Source organism: Cibotium barometz, chromosome 40 (assembly GCF_041138505.1).
Source record: "Cibotium barometz isolate CiBa-2024 chromosome 40, ASM4113850v1, whole genome shotgun sequence".
In the NCBI taxonomy this organism is placed as follows: domain Eukaryota; kingdom Viridiplantae; phylum Streptophyta; class Polypodiopsida; order Cyatheales; family Cibotiaceae; genus Cibotium; species Cibotium barometz.
The window spans coordinates 39,976,287-40,000,030 of record NC_141085.1 but is presented as its reverse complement, the minus strand read 5'-3'; the positions used below and the strand labels follow the sequence as shown (position 1 = coordinate 40,000,030).

The following is a 23,744-nucleotide window of genomic DNA, read 5'->3' as shown; positions in this document are numbered from 1 at the left end:
CTGCCTTCCATCCCCTCTTGGGTAACATGTAACACATAGATAGTGCCAAAATCCTTAATCTCTTTCTTGAGTCACCTTGGAGTGATCAAAGAGAGCTTCTTAGGTGCATTTGCAGCAAGTACCACCTCCCGGATCAAACGGAAACTCACCATCCTCCGTGATCAAAGAATGGTCTTCAAGTGACTCCTCATGTGCTTCTTCATTGCAATCCTCCCATTCTTCAATGTCATGAGAGTCATCCTTGTTCTCTTCCTCATCCATGAGGATCATAGTGGCCACAATCTTCTTTGATTTGCACACATGCCCGGGTGACCACCTCTCTTTGCACTTGAAACATAGCCCTTTGCTTCTCAACTCCTCAATCTTTGGATCATCCATTCTTTGAGTCTTCTTGAAGGGTTGAAAGGGCTTCTTCTTCATGAAGTCACTACCCTTTTTGGCATCAATTTGATATATCCCATTCTTTGGCTGTCCACCCCCAAATGATGTAGGAGTTCTTGGATTAGAGGATGGTAATGTAGAGGTAGGACCTTTCCCAAAATTGTAAGAAGTAGTGGTTGGTTTGAGTGTGTCTTTGGTGAAGGTCATGGGCTGAGACCTCTTGTACTTTGGCTCATAGAGTTCGGCTAACCTCATAGCCTCTTTGAGAGAGCTAGGCCTTTGAGCCGACACATCCGCCTTGATGAAGTGTTCAAGCCCATGCACAAACTTTTTCATCTTCATGTCTTCACTCAAGCCTTCCACGTACATTGAAAGCTTCAAAAATCTCTTGATGTAATCTCTCACCATCATCCCCTTTTGACAAAGCTCATACCATTCTTCATGGTATCGGTCAAGCACTAAGGGTGAAATGAAGGCCAAGTTCATCTCCCGCTTCAATCCTTCCCAAGTTGATGGCGTGTTCCCTTGTTTGACCAAGTGCCTCCACGATTGATGAGCATAATCTTCAAGATGTAAGGAAGAAAATTGTACCATATCACGCTCACTTTTTGGGTAAAGTTGGAAATAGGTGTCAAGCTTGGTAGCCCACTCCTCCAACTCATGCGGAGATGACCCGTCACCTTTGAACTTTGATAGTGAAATTTTGTCTTTGACATCCTTGGAAGATATGTGGGATGGGTTATCATGTTGGGTAGAGGGCTTGAATCTTTGCATCTTTGAGTATGACTCCATAAATTGTGCAAAGTCTTTGTAATCCCTCTTGATGATATTCGACAATCCCATCCACTTCTCGTGAGCATCCCTTTGTCTTTGGGCAAAGGACATTTGATTCCAATCGAGTGCAATCTCCTCATCATTCACAAACACCTCATCCTCTTCCTTTGAATGCATTGCCCTAGAAGAGGTAGGACCCTTTGATGCATTAGGGTGAGACAAACCCGAATGAAAAGAAGGAGGAAACATATCCTTGGCAAGAGGTCTCCTTGCATCCGCCATGAATCCCCGAGTGGATGCTCCCAATGGATCCTCTTGTACGGCCTTCATGGAATCCTCATTCAAGATGCCCTTGCCTTTTCTTTGCTCATAGTCACCATAATTCCCATGCTTTTCTTGTGCTTGAGACTTCCCAAACTTGTCCTCCATCACACCAATCCGTGAGGATAATGTTTCAAAATGAGAATCAAGCTTGGAGTCTAAGGTCTCCAACCGTTGTACAAGCATTTGCATGAGGGTGTCATGGTTGACCGCCGCTTGTGTCCCTTGAGAAATTTGATTATGTACATTGCCCCCATTGTCTTCATTGATGAATGCATCCCTTGCATCCATATTACCTTCCATGTCCTCATCACCCATGATCATTTCTTGCACAACATCCCCACCCTTGCGTGGTCTTCCCTTCGGCATAGTGAAGAAAATGCAAGATGTTGGTAGAATGCCCAAATGATGTCGGAATTGGACAAAAGAAGGTTCTATGGGTAGGTAATGGTGTCTACTATCCTCCCAAATGAACACAGTAAGAATTAGGTGTGGGCAAGTACTCTCTGTTTTAGGGTTTGTGCGGGACAGCTGAAAGTAGTAATTTGGCTCTAAAATGCAAAATATATGTCGGAATTAGGATTTTGACGGCTCTATAGAAAGCTAATGGAAGATAGAACCTACCCCTGAAAGCATTTTGATTCAGTCAAAGTGGAAGTATATTCTGTTTGACTTTGACCATAAAGTCAACATGACTACTTTGACCAAGATTGTGATATCCGATTAAGGGGTTCTATGGCTCATTTGAAAACTCTCAATGAGTAGAATAGAGTCATGTAATCACTCGGACCTAATCCCAAAAACCCTAGGACTGAATTAGGGTTTTGTAAAATCCTAGAAATTCCCAAAATTCGGTCCCAAAGCTCAATCCGGCTACAAATGATTGGTGTTTCTCCCCTTGGTAGTTGTGAATAACTCTTCAAGTGTATCCATGGGGTAAATCTCCAATCAATAAGCTTGTTTGGCTCCCTTTTTGGAAAAATTCCGCCATAGTCTCCTTTGTAATTGGAACCAAATCTCAAATGAAAATGCAACTTCTCAAATCACAATGCAATACTCTTTGTATCCCACAATGTCATGAAAGATCATATGCACTCTTTGTCCATCAAAGCATTTGCAATATCCACACAATATGACGGAAAAAGGGCCCCATTGCCCAAATGCATCCACAAAGTCGATGGTGAGGATTGTTGAGGACGCGCGTTGAAGCTTGCCGATCTCCCAACCAAGCTCTTCTCACCCCTTCACCAAGTTTTCCTCCAAGGTGAAGGTTGAGGCCATGTCTTCACACCGGTGTACCTAATCCCCCTTTGTACCGCTTTTCCAAGGCAATCACGGCACAAAGAGTTCAAGCCATTCTCCCCTTGGCCTCTCCAACCAATGCCAAGGTACCCTCACACATTGCTAGATTCTATAGAACTTGAAGTGGTAGCAATGGTGAGTGTAGGTACAAAATGATGTGGATAATATCAAATGATAGAACAAGTTTGTTGGCTTACAAGTATTGAGCATGACTCATGCCCTTTTACAATTTAGAACTCACCAATAAAGCATGGACTCATGCCTCAATCCATCATCCAAAAGCTCCAACACAAACCAACAATTCACAATGCCCTCACCATGGGATTTGCATAAGCATTTGTTAACCACAATCAAGGCATTTGCAATTGCATTCCAACAATCCCTTTCACATCATATTGACAAATGCATGCTTCCAAATGCTCTCTTATGCCCATGTGTAAAACATAGCATTGGCATGGCTATGTATAGCATCCATAGTGTCCATATGGCATCAAGATGAGCATGAGGGACTCCAAAAACATTGCATAAGCTTGCTATTCCATCAATGGCATGCCAATTGAGACATAATGAAGAAAATCCCCCAAAATGTGATCTATGAATTGGCCAAGCTCATGTGGAATCAATTCCTTTCACCATTGCCATCAATAATGCATGGAGAAGCAATATTGGCATGTGAATGGTCAAGCTTTAATGGCTAATTTCTGAAAATTAGGGTTTCTTCATGTGGAAAACCCTAATTCATTCCATTGCTCACCAATGCTTCAAATCTTACAAAGGATGGATGTAGCAACTCACCAATGGTCCCGGAAAAGCTTCAATGCTTGAGATTTGTTGATGGAGATGAAGATTTGAGCCATTTTACCTCTGATTTTCAGCCATGGAGGAGTTGAAGAAAATCCACCATTCTCCCATGAAAAAGCTTGCAAATAGCCACCAAAGTCACCAATCAACTAAGCTTAAGCTATCTCAAGCATTAGCTAAGCTTAAGCTAAGCTTAGCTTAGCTTCCTAGCCTTGGTTTTGACGCCGTGCGCCGTTAGGCTGCCCGACCAACGCGTTTTCATCAGGAAGGTCTCCCTCATGTGAAGATGCAACCCTATTGCTCATAGAAAGTGCTAAAGGTGCTCCAAAATGACCCGGTTTGCTCCCACCATAGCTAGGGTTTGCAGGAAAGCTCCCTTAATCAAAAACGTTTTGGATTAGTGATGCTTAAGCAGGATTAGTGATTTCCCCCAATTTTTGGTCCAAAACTTTTAAAAAATTTGGTCCATACCTCCAGATTTGGTCCAGAAAGGGCAAAAAAATGGCCAAAATCACTCAAAATCTAAGCAATCTACATGAAATGCTCACCATCTCCATGAGATTAAGCAAGATTAGAGAAGATTTGTCAAGAATCACTGAAGGATTACAAGAAAATGAGAAAAAAATTAAAAGAAACTCAAATTTTCAAGCAAATTTTCCCAACAACCCATGCATGCCCATGATCAAAATCAAGAGCTCTGATACCAATTGGAATGAAGGGATGTAATGCATGAAAATATGAGTAATCACCATGTAAACATGATGCCTAAGTGTGTTTAGTCTCTCACACCAAGAGAATGGAAATAGCCTTCCACAAGCCAAGAGAGAAGCCATGAGCTCCAAGAAACATAAGTTTCCATTTCTAAAAATGATCATCAAAAGTTACAACCATGGTCCAAGTCCCCTCTTTTATACATGGACTTGTCCCATTATTAACCCTATTGAATAAAGTTCCTACTTTATTACAAGTGGCCCACTATTTTCCTTGAGGAGAGCAGCGGAGACCAAATTGACCAGAGCTTATGCAGCATTGGGGAGACTAGAGAGGATGTGTTCACAGGTTCAGTTTCAGGAACCTCGAACAAAGCTCTGGTTTGGAGAGAAAGATCTTCTTTTGACCGAGGGAGAGAGGGCTGCAAGCTAGTGATTTGGATGTGGCTTCCAGTGAATCAAAGTCAACTTTGAAGAAGCCTTTACGAAGTAGATGAGTATCCTGGAAATGCTCAGTCAACTTGGTGGGGAGAGTTGTCATAAACCAATACGTTGTAGGACCTGGAGCTCGTCTTGGGAGAAGTTGATAGCTCACCCGGCCAATGGAGGCTTTGGTGAGGGCCATAATGCCAATCAGAATGGAAGGCCGACTTGAACATTTTTTTTCCTGGTATGCTGATGCATTCACGGAGGCAGAAAAGTTAGGGGCAAGAGGATGGGCTGAGAAAAAGATCGCAGAGGAGGGCAAGAGAGTGGGCAGCAAGCAGATGGCTGGATGCGGAGGAGAAGGATGAGGGGTGGCAGAGGGATTGGCTGGAAGGTGAGCAGAAGGGCTGGTAGGCGGGTAAGAGGGAAGAGGACTGGGGGGGCTGGAAGTGCAGGAGAGAGGGTGGAGGGGGCGGGCAGCAGAGGGGCCATACAAGTGCGTATGAGAAAGGGGGGCAGGAGGCGTGCAGAAGAGGGAGGCGCACAGGTGCGCAGGCGAGCAAATCAGTTGTACGGGGAGCTACCAAGAGGGAGACAGAGGAAAAAACCCTGATCCATGCAGCAGAAAAAAGGAAAAACCCTAATTCGTGCAGAGTTGAACATCATGTCTTGACCTTCCAACTTCTCCTTTTTGCAGGTCGTGTGAGGGGAATCCCCTTTTTTCCAACTTTCCATGGGTACATGGCCTTTTGGGCCAGGTGCCCTTGCCCATGGGCACTCTAAGGCTTCATGGCCCCCAAAATAGGTGGCCAATGGGCTACCTAAGGTCTCAACCCATGGATTTATCCATGTTTTTGTAAGTATATGGTGTTGTTAGTACTCTAATTACAGATTTGCATGCATTGGGATGACACATTTGACTTCTAACATCATGACGGGCACCCGACCAATGGCTTGATAAGTGCCTAGGATGACACGACATATTATATCATACAAGAGGCTTACAATGGTGTGCAGGAGGACGAGCAGGACAGTGACATGTGCAGGATGTGTGATGCTAACAACTCTGACTACCCCTTGGCGGTACACTGGGGACTTGTCTTTAGGGTCGAAGCCTCACAATCTGGGTGGTGTGTCCGGCCCTAGGGCCTTGCACTTGAGTTGGTGTAGTATGTCAACAACATCCAAGTGCGTGATGCACGTGACATCTACTACCTTTTCCATTGGTTGAAACTTAAGAGGAAGGTCTATCATGAAGGTGTGAGAATTTTATGGCTCCATGGGTCATAAAAGTTGGTGTAATTATCTGAGGCTAGGTCTATGCAGAGGGCAGCCCTAGTGTGTGGACGTGTAAGGTGTAAGTAACTTATGGGCGCGGGAAGCCTATAAATATTGATAAGTGTGCTTTTATGCTATTATTAGATACCGGAGGCCTATATAGGTGAGTTGAGGGCGCAAAAGTGGCTATCCCCTCACGACCCAAGTGACGCCTTGACCAAGCCATTACCTCAGAAGGGTGGGTTGTGGTGGTGTGTTGGGTCGCGTTGTCGTGAAGTGTGCGGTACAGCCAGGAAAGTACGAGACTTCTAGCTGTGAGAGTGAATGTCAAATCTAACAAGAAAACTCACACACAAAATTTCCCAAGGAGTATTGATCGTCACTATTTCCAATGACAAATTCATGTGTCGATTCACCTCAATACATCCTTGAATTCATCCTGATGATTGCACAAAATTGCATACCAAGTGTTTGTTCCTTTACTCACTGACTTCTCTCTCGAAATTCTTTGAACCATTCACATGTAGGCATAACAAGGCCTTTCAATTTTTCCAATATACATGTGACCAGTTACATCCTTTACATCCAGTGCCATCAAAACCATTATATCAAGATGCTCTTTTTCACCTGAAAACCTGCCTTAATATTCTAACATCTCACAAGCAAAAGATAGCATTTGGCATAGCTTTAACATACTCGTAATTTCCAAAATTCATTTGAGTAGAAAGTAAGGCGAATTACCCTCGACTTCAATGCATTTTTCACAAATCTCCGAGCTCCAAATTCTTTAGCTTTTTCCCAAAGTCCTTCTATTCATTTCCAAATTCTTTTTGGTGTATGGGATATACGATTCTCTCAAATCGTATAGAGTGAGAGTAATTTTAAAGAAAATAATAAAAAAAAACACTTAACTGATGATTTACATGCGTGTATCTCTTCATTTGTTTCACCAATCACAAGCTGCTCTCCGTCGACTGTTCGATGAAGGTCATCAAGAAAAAAAAACAAAGAGTATCTCCCTTAATAATACTCAAGATTTCCTCCAATTCTAACACCTACAAGACACAAACAGTGTGTGTATTCATGAAATTAAAAACTCTGGTCGATTGGACGCTGTTCCTCTCTCTGCAGAATTTTTCCTCACGCTGAACTTCGCCGCCGCCTGCCTCCGGTCTTTTTCTATTTTTCCCCGCGGAGAAGTCGTGCTTACCACCCTTTTGCAGCTATTCATCCGGATTTTTCCCATTTAGAAAACTGCGCTCGAATCTTCTTTGCGCATTATCTAGTAAATTTTAATAAAAGGAAATACATTTCCACGTATGCTGCCACCCACACTCCAATGCTTCCCATTGTTTTCCTTTTTAATGCCACACAATGTGCCCCTTAGTGTAATACTCCTAACCTTAGCATTAAGGTAAGGTGCTCAATGCAAGGTAGTTCATCTATTTTTTATTCCCCCGCATTCAATAAGTTCCTCGACACTGCAATGTCCATTGAATCTCCATTACTTTTGATGCCTCCGTAGTGTATAAATCATCATATTGGCCATGTGATTTATAGACTCCCCAATTGTTCATTCAAGTATTTTCCCATATCTTCATAAATACATTCCTTTGTGCATTGGCATACCCTCATGTTTGCATTCCATAGGATTCACTGATTTGACCCAATCGATACCATTTAGCAGAACCATCACCCTCCACACTCATATACAAAAACTCCTAGATCTGGCTCAGCCTCAGCTTGTCTTATTGAACCTCATTTACAATATGAACATATGTACATGGCATCATATAATGACTCGTCATGGCACATAACCTCATGCATCTGGATGTGTATTTGATGGCCTCACATGCACGGTTTCACATCATAGACGTGCCATGGCACGACATCCACCCCCTCTAAACCTGCACATCCTCTGGTATGTGCCAAATCATCATCAAGGTCCACATATAATTGGATGTCGTCTTCATCTTCTGTAGTTCCAGGAAGATCATCCTCTTCCTCTTCAACCATATCCATACTACCACTGTCAAGCCTCTCATCCTGAGCCTCTTGTGAATCAAAAGGATCATTATCATGCCTTCTTTTAAATATCTTGATTCTTTTGCCAGCCACAAGATTCTTTATTTCTGTTCCATCAAGCTCACACAGAGTATACGTGGCATTTCCATGCACATGCTTGACAATGTAAGGGCCAAACCATCTTTTTGCAAATTTTCTTTGAACAGTGAATTGGTTGTCAAGGCTACTGTCATACATTAGAACCCAATCACCTTCTTCAATAGGTTTTGGCCGGAGTCTGTGTCTACTATCAAATCTTTCTTTATTTTTCAACCTTGCATCTTTCAAGCGGGCTTTAGCAAGCTCTATATCTCCAGGCCTCCTCTCTAACTGTCTTATTCGCAATGCAAGGAGGTCATCTCTGCTCAATCCTTCGACCCAGGGCAATACATTCCAAGTTAGAACTACTTCTTCAACTGGCATCACTGGCTTCTGACCATACATCAATTCTGCAGGCATATATCCTGTCACTGAGCTATGAGTTGTACGGTCAGCCCACAAGGCATATGGTAGCAGCTTTGGCCACTCTCGCATTCTTTCTCTGCATGCCTTAGCCAAAGCTTTAATGATTGGAGGATGTCCTCGCTCACTTTTCCCATTGCCCTCAGGATTGTAAGCACATGTTAGGGACAGTTTGATACCAATTCTAGAGAAGAATTCCCTTGCTTCTTCAACATCTAGCTCACCCCTATCAGCTGTTATCTTCCCAACACAACCATACCGGCAGATCACATCTTCCAAGAGAAATTTGCATACTGTTTCCGTACTCTTTGTTCTAAGAGCACGCCCTTCTACCTGATTTGTCAAATCTTCTCTTGCAAGTGCAATGTACCGCATCTGCCAAATTCCCAAAGGCATTGTAACTAGATCCACTACCCATTTGTAGTGCATGGCAGGTGGGTAGGTTGGTTGCAAGCCATCACAATGCCGCACATTTGAGTACATTTGGCATACCATGCATATTTCCACATATTGGGAAATATCCTTGTACATTCCTTTCCACCAATATTTTTCCTTTATTTTGGTAAAGGTGGCCCACACGCTTCTATGTCCAGCCCAGAGACTCTCATGGAATTCTTTTACAAGCTTTCCTTGAGTCTCTTTATCACATATGACTCTCTGTGGCATAGCATTCCTCTGCTTAGGATGCTTCCAGAGATACCCATCCCTTAGGAAATAACCATATGCTTTTCTGCGGATTCTCTTAAATTCTGAGTCAGACCAATTTTCTTGCCTTGTCAGAGTACTCAAGTATTGACCAATAAGCAACCAATCTCCTTCATATATTTCCTCAATAAAAGACTCAAGTGCATTTGATAGGCAAATATGATCCCCTTTTGCATATGCTGTAGTATAGAATTTTGTACCCACATCATCAATGTCACTAATCATTTCTTTCTCATCTTCATACCTGGCTCTTGATAGCATATCTGCAACTGGATTATCTTTTCCCGCAATATGCTCAAACTCAGGATTTAGTGACTTGATATAAGCAATCCACCTAAGCATAGCAATATCTGGAGTGGAACAACTTGCTATCATCCCAAGGAGTGGCAAGCAATCAGTTTCCACAAGTACAGATGCCCCAATAAGATATTCTTTTTCACATTTTAGAGCAGTGACTATCCCCCATAACTCTCTCTTGATCTGTGGATACTTTCGTTGCCGAAAGCTTAACACCTTTGCTCCAAATCTAATTAAATACCTATGATCATCCTCATCATCTTGCCCTACTGCCCATCCTATCCCAGTAGGACTAGTATCAACTGTAACAATCACAGGCCTGCCACAGTCATAATCTGCCTTTCTCAAAATGGGTGATGATTGGAGCAAATATTTCAGCTTCCGCATAGCTTTAATATGTACTGCACTCCACAAAAATTTTTGATTTTTCCTCAAAAGTTGATAAAGAGGATCTGCTACATGTGCATAATGTGGGATCCAAATAATGTAAAAGACACATGCTCCAAGAAATCTCCTCAGCTCTGTAACATTAATGCATATTTCCTTCATTCTTTGTATTGCATCTATCTTGGCTAGACAAGGACGGCGTCCACTAGTACTACAAAGATGTCCCACTATTAGCACTTCACCAACTCCAAACACTGATTTCAGCCCAGATAAAGTAAGATTCACTTCTTCAAGCCTGGATAGAATCATGTCACAATCCTTTATGTGATTCGCCACAAACTTGCGGCACCCCTTTGAATCCAAATCCTCATCTTTGTGTTTCTCATCACAGCCCTTTATTGGCACATCATCCAAAAATGGCATAGTTTTTTGTGGTATGAAGTCTCGTAAGACTTTATTCATTCCATTCATCATATGTGCCACTGAGTTGGTGGCTCCCTGTGGTAAGGTACACATCCTTACTAATCCCAAAGGAGTTCTCATTGTGGTCAAGTCCCTGCTTTGTATATCCAGCTGGAACTGATCATATCCTGAATACAAATCACCCATAGAGTATATAGCTTTCCCTGCAAATGCTTCTGCAAACTCATCCACAATTGGACCTGCTCCCACATTCCTGATTGTGACTTTATTTACAGGTTGCATGTCTTGAATAAAGCGCAATGTCCCATTTTTCTTTGGTACAGTAAACCATCTGTTGGAATATGGGGCACATGAAGGCTCCAAGATCCCCATCCTAATCTTTTCCTTTAGTAATTCCATCAACTTTGGCAAGAGAGCCTTTGGTACTGGAATTGGCCGCAGGTTCCAGGGTACATGTGGAACAGTAAAGATCACCATTGGTGCTGTTACACTTGGATCAACACAGCCTATCTCATGTGGCTGAAAAGCAAAGGCTTTCCCATGTTTTACAAGCATCTCCTCAAAGCATTCCCTTTCAACTGGCAACAGAAAATCCTTCTCACCAATCTTCAGCTCTTTTAGAGTTTCTTGAGTAAATTTATGCCCAATTTTCTTCGGATCTCTAAGATTTGGCTGCATAGAAGCTTCATCTATCTTCTCCTTGCTTCCCGGTGGCAAGGGCAAGGCAACTGGTTTCACCTTCTTTGCAACCGTTTTATACTTTGTATCAACATGAGCATCCATCTCACAATTCATGTTTTTACATTCCACCCCCTCAAATTCCTGGATTATATCATACATCTCCACAGATGACACCTTTATCATTTCATTTCCACCCTGTAAGCATGCTCTTCCCATATCAAAAAGCACATCCATAGTATCTACAAATGACACCTCATCAAGCACCCCTGAAATAAACTCATTCTTCTCTAGAAGACCACACTGCTCAAAACTTTTTTGTTCATTTTGTATATGTTTTTGCATACCACGCTTCAAATCCTTGCTTTTTACAAAAACCAGTGACCCATAGCTGGAGAATCCCTGAAAATTTGCTGAAAAGCTATTTACATTGATTGAGTCCTGCGAGAACTCATTTCCCCTTGTACCATTGGAATCCCGCTTTACAATGGCACCTGGCCAAAATCCCTCATCTCCCTGTAATTCATGAACTCTCTGTTTATCTTTGGGAGTGACTGTGCCCGAAGAGACTCACGATTCCTTTCATGATTAATGCAAACTGTCAAAAACTGAACAGCTTTTTTGCCATCTTTACTCCTTATTCTTGCATATGCTGAACCATCATCCAAAACCTTTGTTTCCATCCTTACAGCTGTAATGTAGGGTTGCCCAAGGATAAGGGGATACGATGACATCTCCTGAATAAAGAAATTCTGATCATCCTTCACATCCCCTATAGTTACCCTTACATTTGGACATGCTGCATAAAGCTCTCCAGATGAGTTATTAGCTGCTTTAATCATCCACCCATGATCCACATCCATTGGCCACTTACATTTGTTGTAGAGATTTTTAGCCATAAGATTTATTTGAGACCCGTGATCAATTAGAGCGACATATGGCTCTTCCAAATCACCTATCTTGACAAGGGTTTCAGTGGTTGCTCTTGCCCAATGGCTCCTGGAGTAATGACTCTTTGTAAGAACTTCTTTTTCATCATCCTCTTCCACAAGGCGCACTTGTCGTGCCCCATCAGCAGAGTGATTACATTCCACCACATTTTCTCTCTCTTCCTTTTTCTGTACCTGTACTCCATGAGTCTTGGAAGTGCTTGTCTCCCCTTGTGATGGAATAGATTCAATTATGGACTGCCTTTTTCTTCGTATAATATCAATTATCTCATCATGAAATTCTTTCTTTGCAATCCCCAAGACTTCCCCTAATGTGAATTCCACCCTGCTGTTTAGAATCCTTTCTTCAAGTACCTTTTTGAGATCTGTTGCAACTTCAATATCAGATTGAAGCTTGTAGAGTGGACTCTTCCCTTTACCCTTCTCCTTCATTTTTGCTGGCACTTCTTCCATTGAAACATCCTGTGGAGGTCTGCTATGCTGTGGAGGCATATGTGATGACCCAGGATCCTTCTTTTCACTTCCACGTGTAACTCTTTTTGATGGCCCTCCTTCCTCATTTTCCCTTTTTCGCTTCTCCTCTACCTGTGCCTCATTATTTTGGCATTTGGCAATATAGGCATGAATGGATAAAGAATCCACAGGCTCCTCCCAGCCAGTCTCAAGACGTATACAATCACCTGCCTCATGCAAAGCTTGCTTTGACACTTTCTTTGACGCAATTAATTCCATTGTTGATGGCCAAAAATCCTCATTCTCATAATCCTCATCATTCTCAAATCCCTGCTTTAATTGACCAACCTTTAATCCATAGGTTGCTGCCTCAACCATAGAAATGGCATGACTAGCAGCCATATCCTCTACCAGCTTTTTCATCCCTCCTTTCCCAAAGTTTGTACTCAATGGAAGACTAGTCTCTGTAAGATGGATTTTCCCATCTTTGAAAAACACAAGTTGATTTTTAAGAGCTTCTTTATAGCTAGCACAATCTTTCTTTGCATGCTCTGGGTCATCACACCATATGCATCTATATGTAAACCCTTCTTTGCTTTGAGGCCTTTGCATAGAAGCCTGCCCCAATGGTAAACCTTTTTCTTCAATCCTAGACATCTTCAATTTTAAGTCACGCATACCCTTGATAAGCTCATCCATTGGCCCATCTACCTTGGGAATTGTAGCAGCTGGTTTGGGTAGATTCTCAGGGGTAACAGCAGCTATGGGGGGTGCAGAGCCCATCACCATTTTATCCCTCCTCCGCTGCCGCTTTGCTAACATAGTGACTGCATCCTCAACATCATTCCAATCACTCTTTAATCCCTGCTCTGTATCCTTATCCTCAAGGAGGATTTCCAATTTCTCCTGGAGATCTTTCCCAGCTGCTTGTAAGAAGAGCTCTGTTTTTTCTCTGTCCAAAGTTGCACGCTCTATCCTTGACAACTGGGCATAACGCTTCTCAAACTCTCTTAGCAATTCTGTGGCAGAAATTCCCATCTTAGATTTTGTGACCCATTCCAAGAAAGTTCGTTTAGTCACTCGCTCAGAATCCTCCATAAAATATTCATCCTTTAAAGCAAGCTTGAACTCTTCCCAATTTCTGCCACCCTGTGCTGTCTGCAATCCTTTTATGCGCTCTCTTATTTCAGGAACACATACCAGCTCGAAACTTCGAACCATGTCCTCCTCAGTCACCCTGTTTAGCTCCATCTCCTTTATATAATTGCGCAGGTACTTTGTAATGTCCTTCCCATCAAATTGATCCATCTTTTTCACAATTGATTGTAATGCTTTGGTCGTGGAAATTTGTCCTCTTTCAGCAGCTTGTTGTTGTTGCATGTACATGGTAAACATCTGAAACATCTGCATAACTCCGGGGTCAAAATGAACCCCCTGACCCTCAGAATTCTCAGCCATAGCTTCCCTGTATATTTCACCACACTCTCACCCCAGCAGTTTCACGTCGGGTTCACCAAAGATGTCGTGAAGTGTGCGGTACAGCCAAGAAAGTACGAGACTTCTAGCTGTGAGAGTGAATGTCAAATCTAACAAGAAAACTCACACACAAAATTTCCCAAGGAGTATTGATCGTCACTATTTCCAATGACAAATTCATGTGTCGATTCACCTCAATACATCCTTGAATTCATCCTGATGATTGCACAAAATTGCATACCAAGTGTTTGTTCCTTTACTCACTGACTTCTCTCTCGAAATCCTTTGAACCACTCACATGTAGGCATAACAAGGCCTTCCAATTTTTCCAATATACATGTGACCAGTTACATCCTTTACATCCAGTGCCATCAAAACCATTATATCAAGATGCTCTTTTTCACCTGAAAGCCTGCCTTAATATTCTAACATCTCACAAGCAAAAGATAGCATTTGGCATAGCTTTAACATACTCGTAATTTCCAAAATTCATTTGAGTAGAAAGTAAGGCGAATTACCCTCGACTTCAATGCATTTTTCACAAATCTCCGAGCTCCAAATTCTTTAGCTTTTTCCCAAAGTCCTTCTATTCATTTCCAAATTCTTTTTGGTGTATGGGATATACGATTCTCTCAAATCGTATAGAGTGAGAGTAATTTTAAAGAAAATAATTAAAAAAAACACTTAACTGATGATTTACATGCGTGTATCTCTTCATTTGTTTCACCAATCACAAGCTGCTCTCCGTCGACTGTTCGATGAAGGTCATCAAGAAAAAAAAACAAAGAGTATCTCCCTTAATAATACTCAAGATTCCCTCCAATTCTAACACCTACAAGACACAAACAGTGTGTGTATTCATGAAATTAAAAACTCTGGTCGATTGGACGCTGTTCCTCTCTCTGCAGAATTTTTCCTCACGCTGAACTTCGCCGCCGTCTGCCTCCGGTCTTTTTCTATTTTTCCCCGCGGAGAAGTCGTGCTTACCACCCTTTTGCAGCTATTCATCCGGATTTTTCCCATTTAGAAAACTGCGCTCGAATCTTCTTTGCGCATTATCTAGTAAATTTTAATAAAAGGAAATACATTTCCACGTATGCTGCCACCCACACTCCAATGCTTCCCATTGTTTTCCTTTTTAATGCCACACAATGTGCCCCTTAGTGTAATACTCCTAACCTTAGCATTAAGGTAAGGTGCTCAATGCAAGGTAGTTCATCTATTTTTTATTCCCCCGCATTCAATAAGTTCCTCGACACTGCAATGTCCATTGAATCTCCATTACTTTTGATGCCTCCGTAGTGTATAAATCATCATATTGGCCATGTGATTTATAGACTCCCCAATTGTTCATTCAAGTATTTTCCCATATCTTCATAAATACATTCCTTTGTGCATTGGCATACCCTCATGTTTGCATTCCATAGGATTCACTGATTTGACCCAATCGATACCATTTAGCAGAACCATCACCCTCCACACTCATATACAAAAACTCCTAGATCTGGCTCAGCCTCAGCTTGTCTTATTGAACCTCATTTACAATATGAACATATGTACATGGCATCATATAATGACTCGTCATGGCACATAACCTCATGCATCTGGATGTGTATTTGATGGCCTCACATGCACAGTTTCACATCATAGACGTGCCATGGCACGACAGCGTGTTGGCCCAGCCTCATGGCTCAGGGGTGCTCAGTAGGATATATGGTTGGGTGGTGAGCCACCAGCAGTTAGATCATGTGTCTTGTTCTTGTATGTGTTTGTGTGCAGGCATGCTTGGGAAATCTAGTGGCAGTTTCAGTCTTGCAAATAAGAACCACTCTAGCAGATTTTTTTGCTGTGGGACAAACCCTGTAGATCTATATTGTGTACATGTTACGGTGATGCTACCTTCAAGCTTGGAGTAAGGGGATCTTTTGGAAAGGGGGGGTGGGGATTGAGTAGCACAATGTGGTATATAGATCTTGGGATGGCTGCTTTGTAGCCTAAAACCTTATGCTTGTGGTGTCCTGAGTACTCATCTCTCTTAATGACAAGGATTGATATTTCAAATTGTGATGCATCTCAAGTTGTAGGGCAGGCGGTTGATGGGGGGGTGCAATTTGAGTAGCACAATGTTATATAGATCTCGGGATGGTTGCTTTGTAGCCTAGAACCTTATGCGTGTGGTGTATTGAGTACTCATCTCTCTGAACAACAAGAACTGATATTTGAAAGTTTCACACATCTCAAGTTGTAGGGCAGCCATGAGGCCTAGGCTGAACAGGCAAGTAGTAGAACAACAGCTAGTTGGGTGGGCAGTTTGTGTGCCTTATTTCACTAATATAGTCCTGGATGTGTCACCGTTGTTTCGCATTATGCAAAATTTCAGGTATGCAATATAGTTATTAGCCATACCTTTATTCATGATTTGACCATATAAGGAATGTAGTTTGACAAATGCGTTTTCTAGCAGTTCGGCAAAAGCTCTGCCACAGCAACATATGGGATTCTTCCGGCTGCAAATATACCTCCTCCGTATGCCTTAGCATCCATTTCAGCTGTAAAATTTGACCATTCTGGCCACCGTTTTGCCACATCAGCAATCGATGGGACTGTCTGTACTTGGCAATTGGAGGTAGGAGGAAGAAGCAATGTGCGCCCCACAGAATCGTGTCTATGCTTCGATCGATATGCCTCGTATGTACTCTTTGTATTTGGTTTTTCCTCTTGCTTATCAAATTTGTTGTGGAAACGTTGCACTTACAGTGTTAATAAAGTAATCAATTAGTTCAATTTTCGCTAGCTAATCTGATTATTGGATTACACTATGGATATGAGACAGAGATGTTGCTTTTGTTGGAGCAAGTGGTGGTATTGTAGCAGCCACAGGAGCTTCCCAAAATGATCTCAACCTGGTGTTTTGGGATACCCTTGCACCATCAACTACATCCCGTGCTTCTGTATTCTGTCATGAAGGTATAATCTATTTTGGGGGACTTGTTGTTTATTGATTTTGATTCTCTCTTATTGGAAAACACTCACTCTTTGACATGTTTACATACACTCACATGCCATGGATTCAAGCATGATCCAGTTGAGATTGATGACCCTGAATTTGAAAATGAGCTACATGCTTTCATCTTGAAATTAATCCTCATTTTGTCTTCAGTATTTGCACACCACATGGCTCTAGTGTGGCTCCAATTTTGAGAGTGCTAAATGATGGCATGATGTTATATCCTGTAAATGCTCAAACATGACCCCCTCATGAAGTAACTAGGTTTTGTAGCTGCACTGGCACAAAGGGTATGCCCGTGAGAGCTCCCTTGTAATCCTATGCTCACCCTCTCCCCCATCAACTTAGCCTATGCATACCACCCACAACCCCCCCCCCCCCCCACCCCCCCCTTCTTTCCCCTCCCCTCCCCCCCCCTCTCTCATGTCTTCTCCATGTTTCCGACTCTTCTTCATTTTTTCTCTCTTTTGTGTGGCTCCTATACTGCTTCCCCCTCTCCGTTGGCTGCTCTATGCTGTCAATGCTTGTTCTTCATTTGGTGACTACGAGTGACGCCTGGTTCCCTGCTTTGGAGGATCCATGGCAGCTGCTTCACTTTCTCGACCATTCTTTCTTGAATAAGACCTCTAGTTCGTGTCAACTTCATTTGCCTCATTTGAGGCAACCACTGTGATCTGCGAGCAGGGGAACAGATCCGGGACCTCCTACATGCATCAGCAACATCCAGTTCCTAGTAAATGGTTACATCAAATTTAGTCCTGTAGTTGAGCCCCATTGTGTTACCCGGTTATGGAATCACATATTTTGCTCAACGGTGACATGGCCTCATGTCAGACTTCAACCTACTGGCTTCTGTGATTGGTTTTTTGGTGACAGTCTATTTTGTGGTGTTCCCAAGGCCTCTCGATGATCGGGTGCCCTCTCGGACAAGTACTCGAGACCCCTGGATGAAAATGGTGACCATGGCCCAGGCCGCATGTCTCCCATCAATACAAGTGCTTATTGCCTCACCGGAGAACCTCCCCAGCATCTTTTCGTCCACTGCTTGGATGGCTCACAGTCCTTGTAGAGGATCGAGTTTTCAGGCCTTCCCAGGCAGTGCTTTGTGTGTTGCTAGATTTTCAAAATTTCAGGATAAGATGCTTTGGAATAGAAGTGGTGCTGCTCATAATAGAAACTATTAAGGCTGTGTTGTAGCTGAAAAGTAGTTGTTGATGAAAGTAGTGCTGGATGACGCAATCGACATGCTGAAGTGACGTGAACCTGCGCTGCTGCCCCCGCCTGCCCTCTGTTGCCTCCGCCTGTTTCTTTGCTGCTCCCGCCTGCCTCTGCTGCCTTCGCCTGCCCATCTGCTGCCTTCGCACCCCCCTTCACCTGCCCATCTTCTGCCCTTGGCTAGCCTTTCAGTCCCCGCCTGCCCTTCAGCTACCCCCGCTAGCCCCTCTGCTGCCCACCGCCTGCCTTCGCCTGCCCCTTTTGCTGCCCCCGCCAGCCCCCCTTTTGCTGCCCCGCCTGCCTTTCAGCTGCCCCCGTCAGCCCCTCTGCTGCCCCCCGCCTGCCCCCTTTTGCTGTCCCGCCTCCCCCTTTGCTGCCCGCCCCCTGCCTTCTTCAGTCCTCGCCTGCCCCTCTGCTGCCCCCGCCTGCCCCTTTGCCCTTGCTTCCCCAGCTGCTCCCCACCTTTGCCCCCCTTCCTCTGCTCCCGTTTTCCCAGCAGCTATTTTATCTGGATTCAAGTCGGCGACCCACTTTTCTTGATTGGTCTTATGGCTTTTTCTGCGGCAGCCAATCTCTCATCACCCCCACTGGCCGGGAGAATCATCAATTTTTCACAAGACGAGCTCACCTCTCTTCAGGCACGACATTGGCTTTGAGGTCCAGACTACCCTTGTTGCGAGAGTTTATGGTTCCCACCCTTCTCGTTCACAGGCCTGTGAATGGCTTCTAGCAGCTCTCCCTTCGGAGCTGATTGTGCACTTTCAGGATACTCGTTTACTTGGTCGAGGCTTCTTCCAGGTGGACTTTCATTCTTCAGAAGCTACTTCTCAGGCTTTGGCTAGCAGCCCCTTTCCTCTTGGTCCTAGGAAGATTTTCTTCTTTCAGTACCAGGTGGGCTTTGATCCAGTGGTGGAGGATCACCGCCTTACCCCAGTCTCACTTCGGTTCCTTGCTCTTCCTCGGTCCTAATGGAAGCTTTTAGCTTCCATAGGGGCATCCTTTGGCCAGGTTCTAGAGGTACCAATCCTCCCGAGCTCTCCCGCCTCAGCTTCCACGGCCGTTACCGCCACTCTTGATGGTGTACCCCGGGTCCTTGTGCTTGTTCTTGATCCATCGATTACTGATGATCATGTTATGCTTCAGAGACCTGACGGATCTCATTTCCGCCAGAGGATGGAGATTGCAGGCAGACCTGACCAGTGTTGGATTTGTCGTCGACAAGGTCACATTGCTAGAGATTGTCCCAGATCGAGGGGCCATGCTAGGAGGCGGCATGGTCCTGCCCATCAGAGGCCTTCTGCAAATGCCGAGACTCCAGCTGCTCCTTTGCCACAGCAGACCACACAGTGTTGGGTTGTGGTTAGGGATGGCAGGCGCCCTCGGACCCCCGTACCGGCCCCTTCACCCACACTCCCTGTGGAGCACCCTAACCCCTATGCAGCTCTTGCCTCACAAGATGTTGATCCTTTCTTGGAGGATGAGGCCTTGCAGGCACATGATCTGGATCCCTCACAGGAGGATGCTGCATTACAGTTACAGGATGATTGCACCCTTGAGGATGATGTTGCACATTCGCATTGTCATGGTACCTCTCCAGTTCTGAGGACTAGCCCAGGCTTTTTCCCGGAGTGGGAGAGAGAGGTAAGGTTTACATCGTCAGATTTTTCCTCCCTTACCTATGCGAGACGTACTTCCGCCTCTAAAGGGGGTCCTTCGTCGACCACGAGATCTGGTCGTTCCTACTCTGAGTCTTTATGAGGATTGTCTCTTGGAACATTCAGGGTCTTGGGGGTTTTTTTCCGCGTCGAGACGGAAACAAATTGTAAAAGCCCAGTTTCATTGTGCAATCACAGGTGGACCTATGGATATATTGCTCTTGCAAGAGCATAAACTGGATGCTAGTCAGTGTGGGAGATCAGGCAAGCTTCTCTCGGGACACACCTTTTGGTCACCGGCCCTTGGTACCAAGGGTGGTGTTTGTATCTCTGTTTCAGCTTTGATCTTGCCTTGCATCATTGGACATGGTGTCATTTTGCCTGCGAGAGCGCAGTGGATCCTTCTTATGCAGGGTACTACACGCATTGGTATTCTCAACCTCTATGCTCCTAACCATAGAGGTGAGAGGAGATTGATGCAGCTATTCCGCATGAGTGGCTTTCTGGGACCTTTCAAGGAGACTATCATCCGAGTTGGCTGGGAGTTTTTTCGAGGATAGGCATACCTCTACAGGTCATTGCTCTGCCAGGCCAGGAGGATACAGATTTCCTCATGTATTCTATCATGCCTAGTGGGAGATTGAGGAGATGTAGTATGGAGGAGATCATACCAAACACTAGGCTTAGTCCAGTGAGGATTGTTGGTGGCTCGGGGAAGCACTGGCTCATTGACCCTTCTCCTCAGATAGTGACTCATGGCTCTTGGTGTTTGTGGCTATATGGTGGCTGTCCTATCAGATATCTTCAGTGGGATCCAGGAGAGTGGGAGTGGATTGATGCCTTCGATCCTCTGTTCGGAATGCCAAGCTTCTCCTCAGTCGACAGATGCATAGGATCCCTACTCTAAGGCCTCATTGGGAGAGCTATGATATTTCTCCAGTGATACAGCGCAGATATTGGCATAGACTTTGGCACTCATATAGAAGGAGCCAGATCTCTCATTTCTTTTGGTTATTCTTACATGGTGGTCTCCCTACCAATCAGTGGAGACCAGTTTTCGGTGTAGCACCTTCCTGTCCTAGATGTGCGGCAGATTTTGAGTCCGTACAACATTGTCTATGGGGGTGCAGCATTGCATAGCAGATTGGGGTCCTGTAGCCCAACTTATGGGCAAATTGAGTGGTCGAGCCATGCATGTGACTTGGGGGGTAGTTGCTTGGCTCTCCCAGTCCGGTCCACAACTTTTTTTTGAGGGCAGTGGTACAGATTCTGTTTTTTTCATTCGTAGAGGTATTGCCCAGCATGGTCTATTGCAGGATGTTCCTCACTCTGATTATACACCCCCTAGACAGAGGATTGACACCAGTTGGGAGATTATTGCCAGTATTATAGCATGGCAGATCTGGTGAGCTAGATGCACGGAGGCTATTGAGGGTGTCCAGATTTTTGGGTCTCAGTGCATTAGTACTATATGGGGTGATATCATCCACACTCTTATGGCTACTTGGGCTCGCATTCAGGGGCCCTCTCGTTCTGCGCAGGCGAAGCGTGTGATATTTATGCGGGAATGGGACCATGGCATCTTCTTTTCCTGTAGTACCACAGGTCTTAGATGGCATCATGATGCTCCTCAGTGGTTGAAATCACCTTACATATTGGGGTGATTCTATTCTCTTCCGGCTTATAGCTGTGATTGTTGTATGTTTTTCTCATACTTATTAGAAGTCTCTTTCTGGAAAAAAAAATCAGGATAAGGTTTTTAGACTTCGCGAGACAATTGCTCGAATTAGAGTGTGATTTTTGCAAATTTTTTCCGGCATGAATTTCTCTGGTTTTTCATGCCAAGGCTCAGTGTGAAAATCTCGATTTTTTTATTGATTTTTTTGGGGGAGTTTTTTATGGCCGTAAAAAAATGTGTTTTTCACGCGTGAGTATCTCTGTTTTTTCACCCCTTTTTTTGGAGAGAGGAGCCACACACCCTCCGAGCAGGAGTAGAGGTCCCCTAGTCCCCCCTTGGCACTGGAGGCGCACTCAATGTAGGGCACGCCTTTCCAGGTTATGGGCCCAACTAAGAACCATTGCACATATTTATCTGTGGATCTTTAGAGGATTCGGCAGGCCCGCTGATGGGCCCTACAGGCCCAGAAGGGACCCACCATGCTGATTCTCCCCTCTATCAGGTTGAGGAGTCCCCACTGTAGGAATCCCCCTCTCCTCGGCCTCATACAGAGGTGGACGACACCCCCCTCATACAGATGTGGACGACACCCCCCAACCCCCAACCCCTTCGCCCCCTTCATGGAGATCTGATCACCCCGTCTTGCTCCCTCACCTGCCTCTCTCACAGATCCTGTCCCTACCCCCGGAGATCTCATCCCCCCACCTTGCTCCTCCTTTCCCGAGCCATCATGCCCCTCTCTCACAGCTCCCGTGCCTGTCCCACCTATACTACCCTCCACCTGCTGCTGCTCTCCCCCGCCCCCTGCCTGCCGTTGATTTCTAACCCCCTGAATCCACACTGTGGCAATCAATTCAGTATTTTTCCGATCTAGTGGCAACAATCATAGCCTCCATGCCGGTCCAATCCCCAGATTCCTCGTCCCTCCCTGCCGGGGATTATGGGACACCCTGTGGAGTACTCCTTCATATGTCTGCCCATTGAGGTGCTGTCATTCGTCACCTCTTCACATTTGCGTTAATCTCCGTTACTCCTAGCCTCTTCACTATGTCGTAGGTCCTAGTCTTATCTCGGTATTATAGATGCCATCAGCCAGTGGGTGTGGTGCATGGCGAGGATGGTGTTTGGTTTTTAGAGAGTCGGACATATCTTCTTCCACGTTAGCTAGGTACTTGCATTGTGAGGATGACGACCCCCTAGCCACCTAGAATAGGGTGGGAGCTCAGGTAACCAAATTCTAGGACACCTTTTGGTCCCTACCGAGTCCCGATGTGACCTTTTGGAAACGAGAGATGAGTATTCATCTCCATCAGTAACCAAATTCTTCCTCAAGTGGCCAACTCAAGAACCATTGTTTTTTGCAGAGCTCAATGGGTGATCATCTTGTTAGGGGAGGACTTCACGGGCCTCAACATATATGCCCCTAACGGGGATTAGGACTTCACTCATTTCTGGACCTACGTCACACAAGACTCCTGCAGGTGGATGGGTGGTGTATTGACAGCCATTTCAACATGATTGAGACCTCAACAGATTGTGAAGAGGTAGCATGGACTCCACTATCTCGTTTTCTTTTTTCTTTTTCCTTGTTTTCTTTTTTCTTTTTTTCCCCTTTTTTTTGTTTTTTTTTTTTTGGGGGGGGGGGGGGGGGGGAGGGGGGGGGGGCGCAGTGAAACTTGGGAGAAGTTCATCTTTGCCATCAGGGGCGAGATCGACTGACACCTTTCGGAGTTTTCCACAGCCTTCACTTTTCTAGGTTGGACCGCTGAGACTAGGGTCCCAACTAGGCGCGGCTTGACGGTTTCTTCCTCGATGAGTGGCCATGTGACTATGCATTGAGAGAAGAACTAACCTTACCCAAACCAATCTCATGTACAAGACCAACACATGCATGTTACATACATTCATGATGGTAATTTGATGTTGTAGTGCTCTTTCAAATGGAAATCCTTCATCGCATGCATCGCTACTAGAAAGTGAACATTTGGAGCTACTTGCTTTCAAATTTAGAGTACCAGAACCCAAATCTAGCTAGATGTTCACACAATCAAGATGCATGTTTCCACATATCATTCATGCATGCACTCATCAAACATCTTTTTGGTCTGCAAGAGACTCCAAGTCCACAAGAGAACTCCGGAAAAGAAGGATTTGACTTCAATAGTGTAGCAATACTATCAACATCATGAAGTAACAAATTAACATGCAAAGCATCACACAAAGAAGACATAGCATTAGACAACTCATCATTCCTTGTGTTAGAGATTACATCACACTTTTTTTTTCAGAAAGAGACTTCTA

At 44.4% G+C, this 23,744-nt stretch overlaps 1 protein-coding gene across 5 annotated transcripts in view; it reads left to right on the top strand.

Annotated features, from left to right (window-relative positions):
- Positions 1-23,744, top strand: part of LOC147615494 (transducin family protein / WD-40 repeat family protein) — a 275,467-nt gene that overhangs the window by 229,131 nt on the left and 22,592 nt on the right. For all 5 annotated transcript variants that reach the window (XM_086779594.1, XM_086779593.1, XM_086779592.1 and 2 more), the window contains 2 exons: positions 16,353-16,576; positions 16,722-16,855. In XM_086779594.1, coding sequence (XP_086635720.1) covers positions 16,353-16,576; positions 16,722-16,855 — 358 coding nt within the window. The remainder of the gene's footprint in view (positions 1-16,352; positions 16,577-16,721; positions 16,856-23,744) is intronic.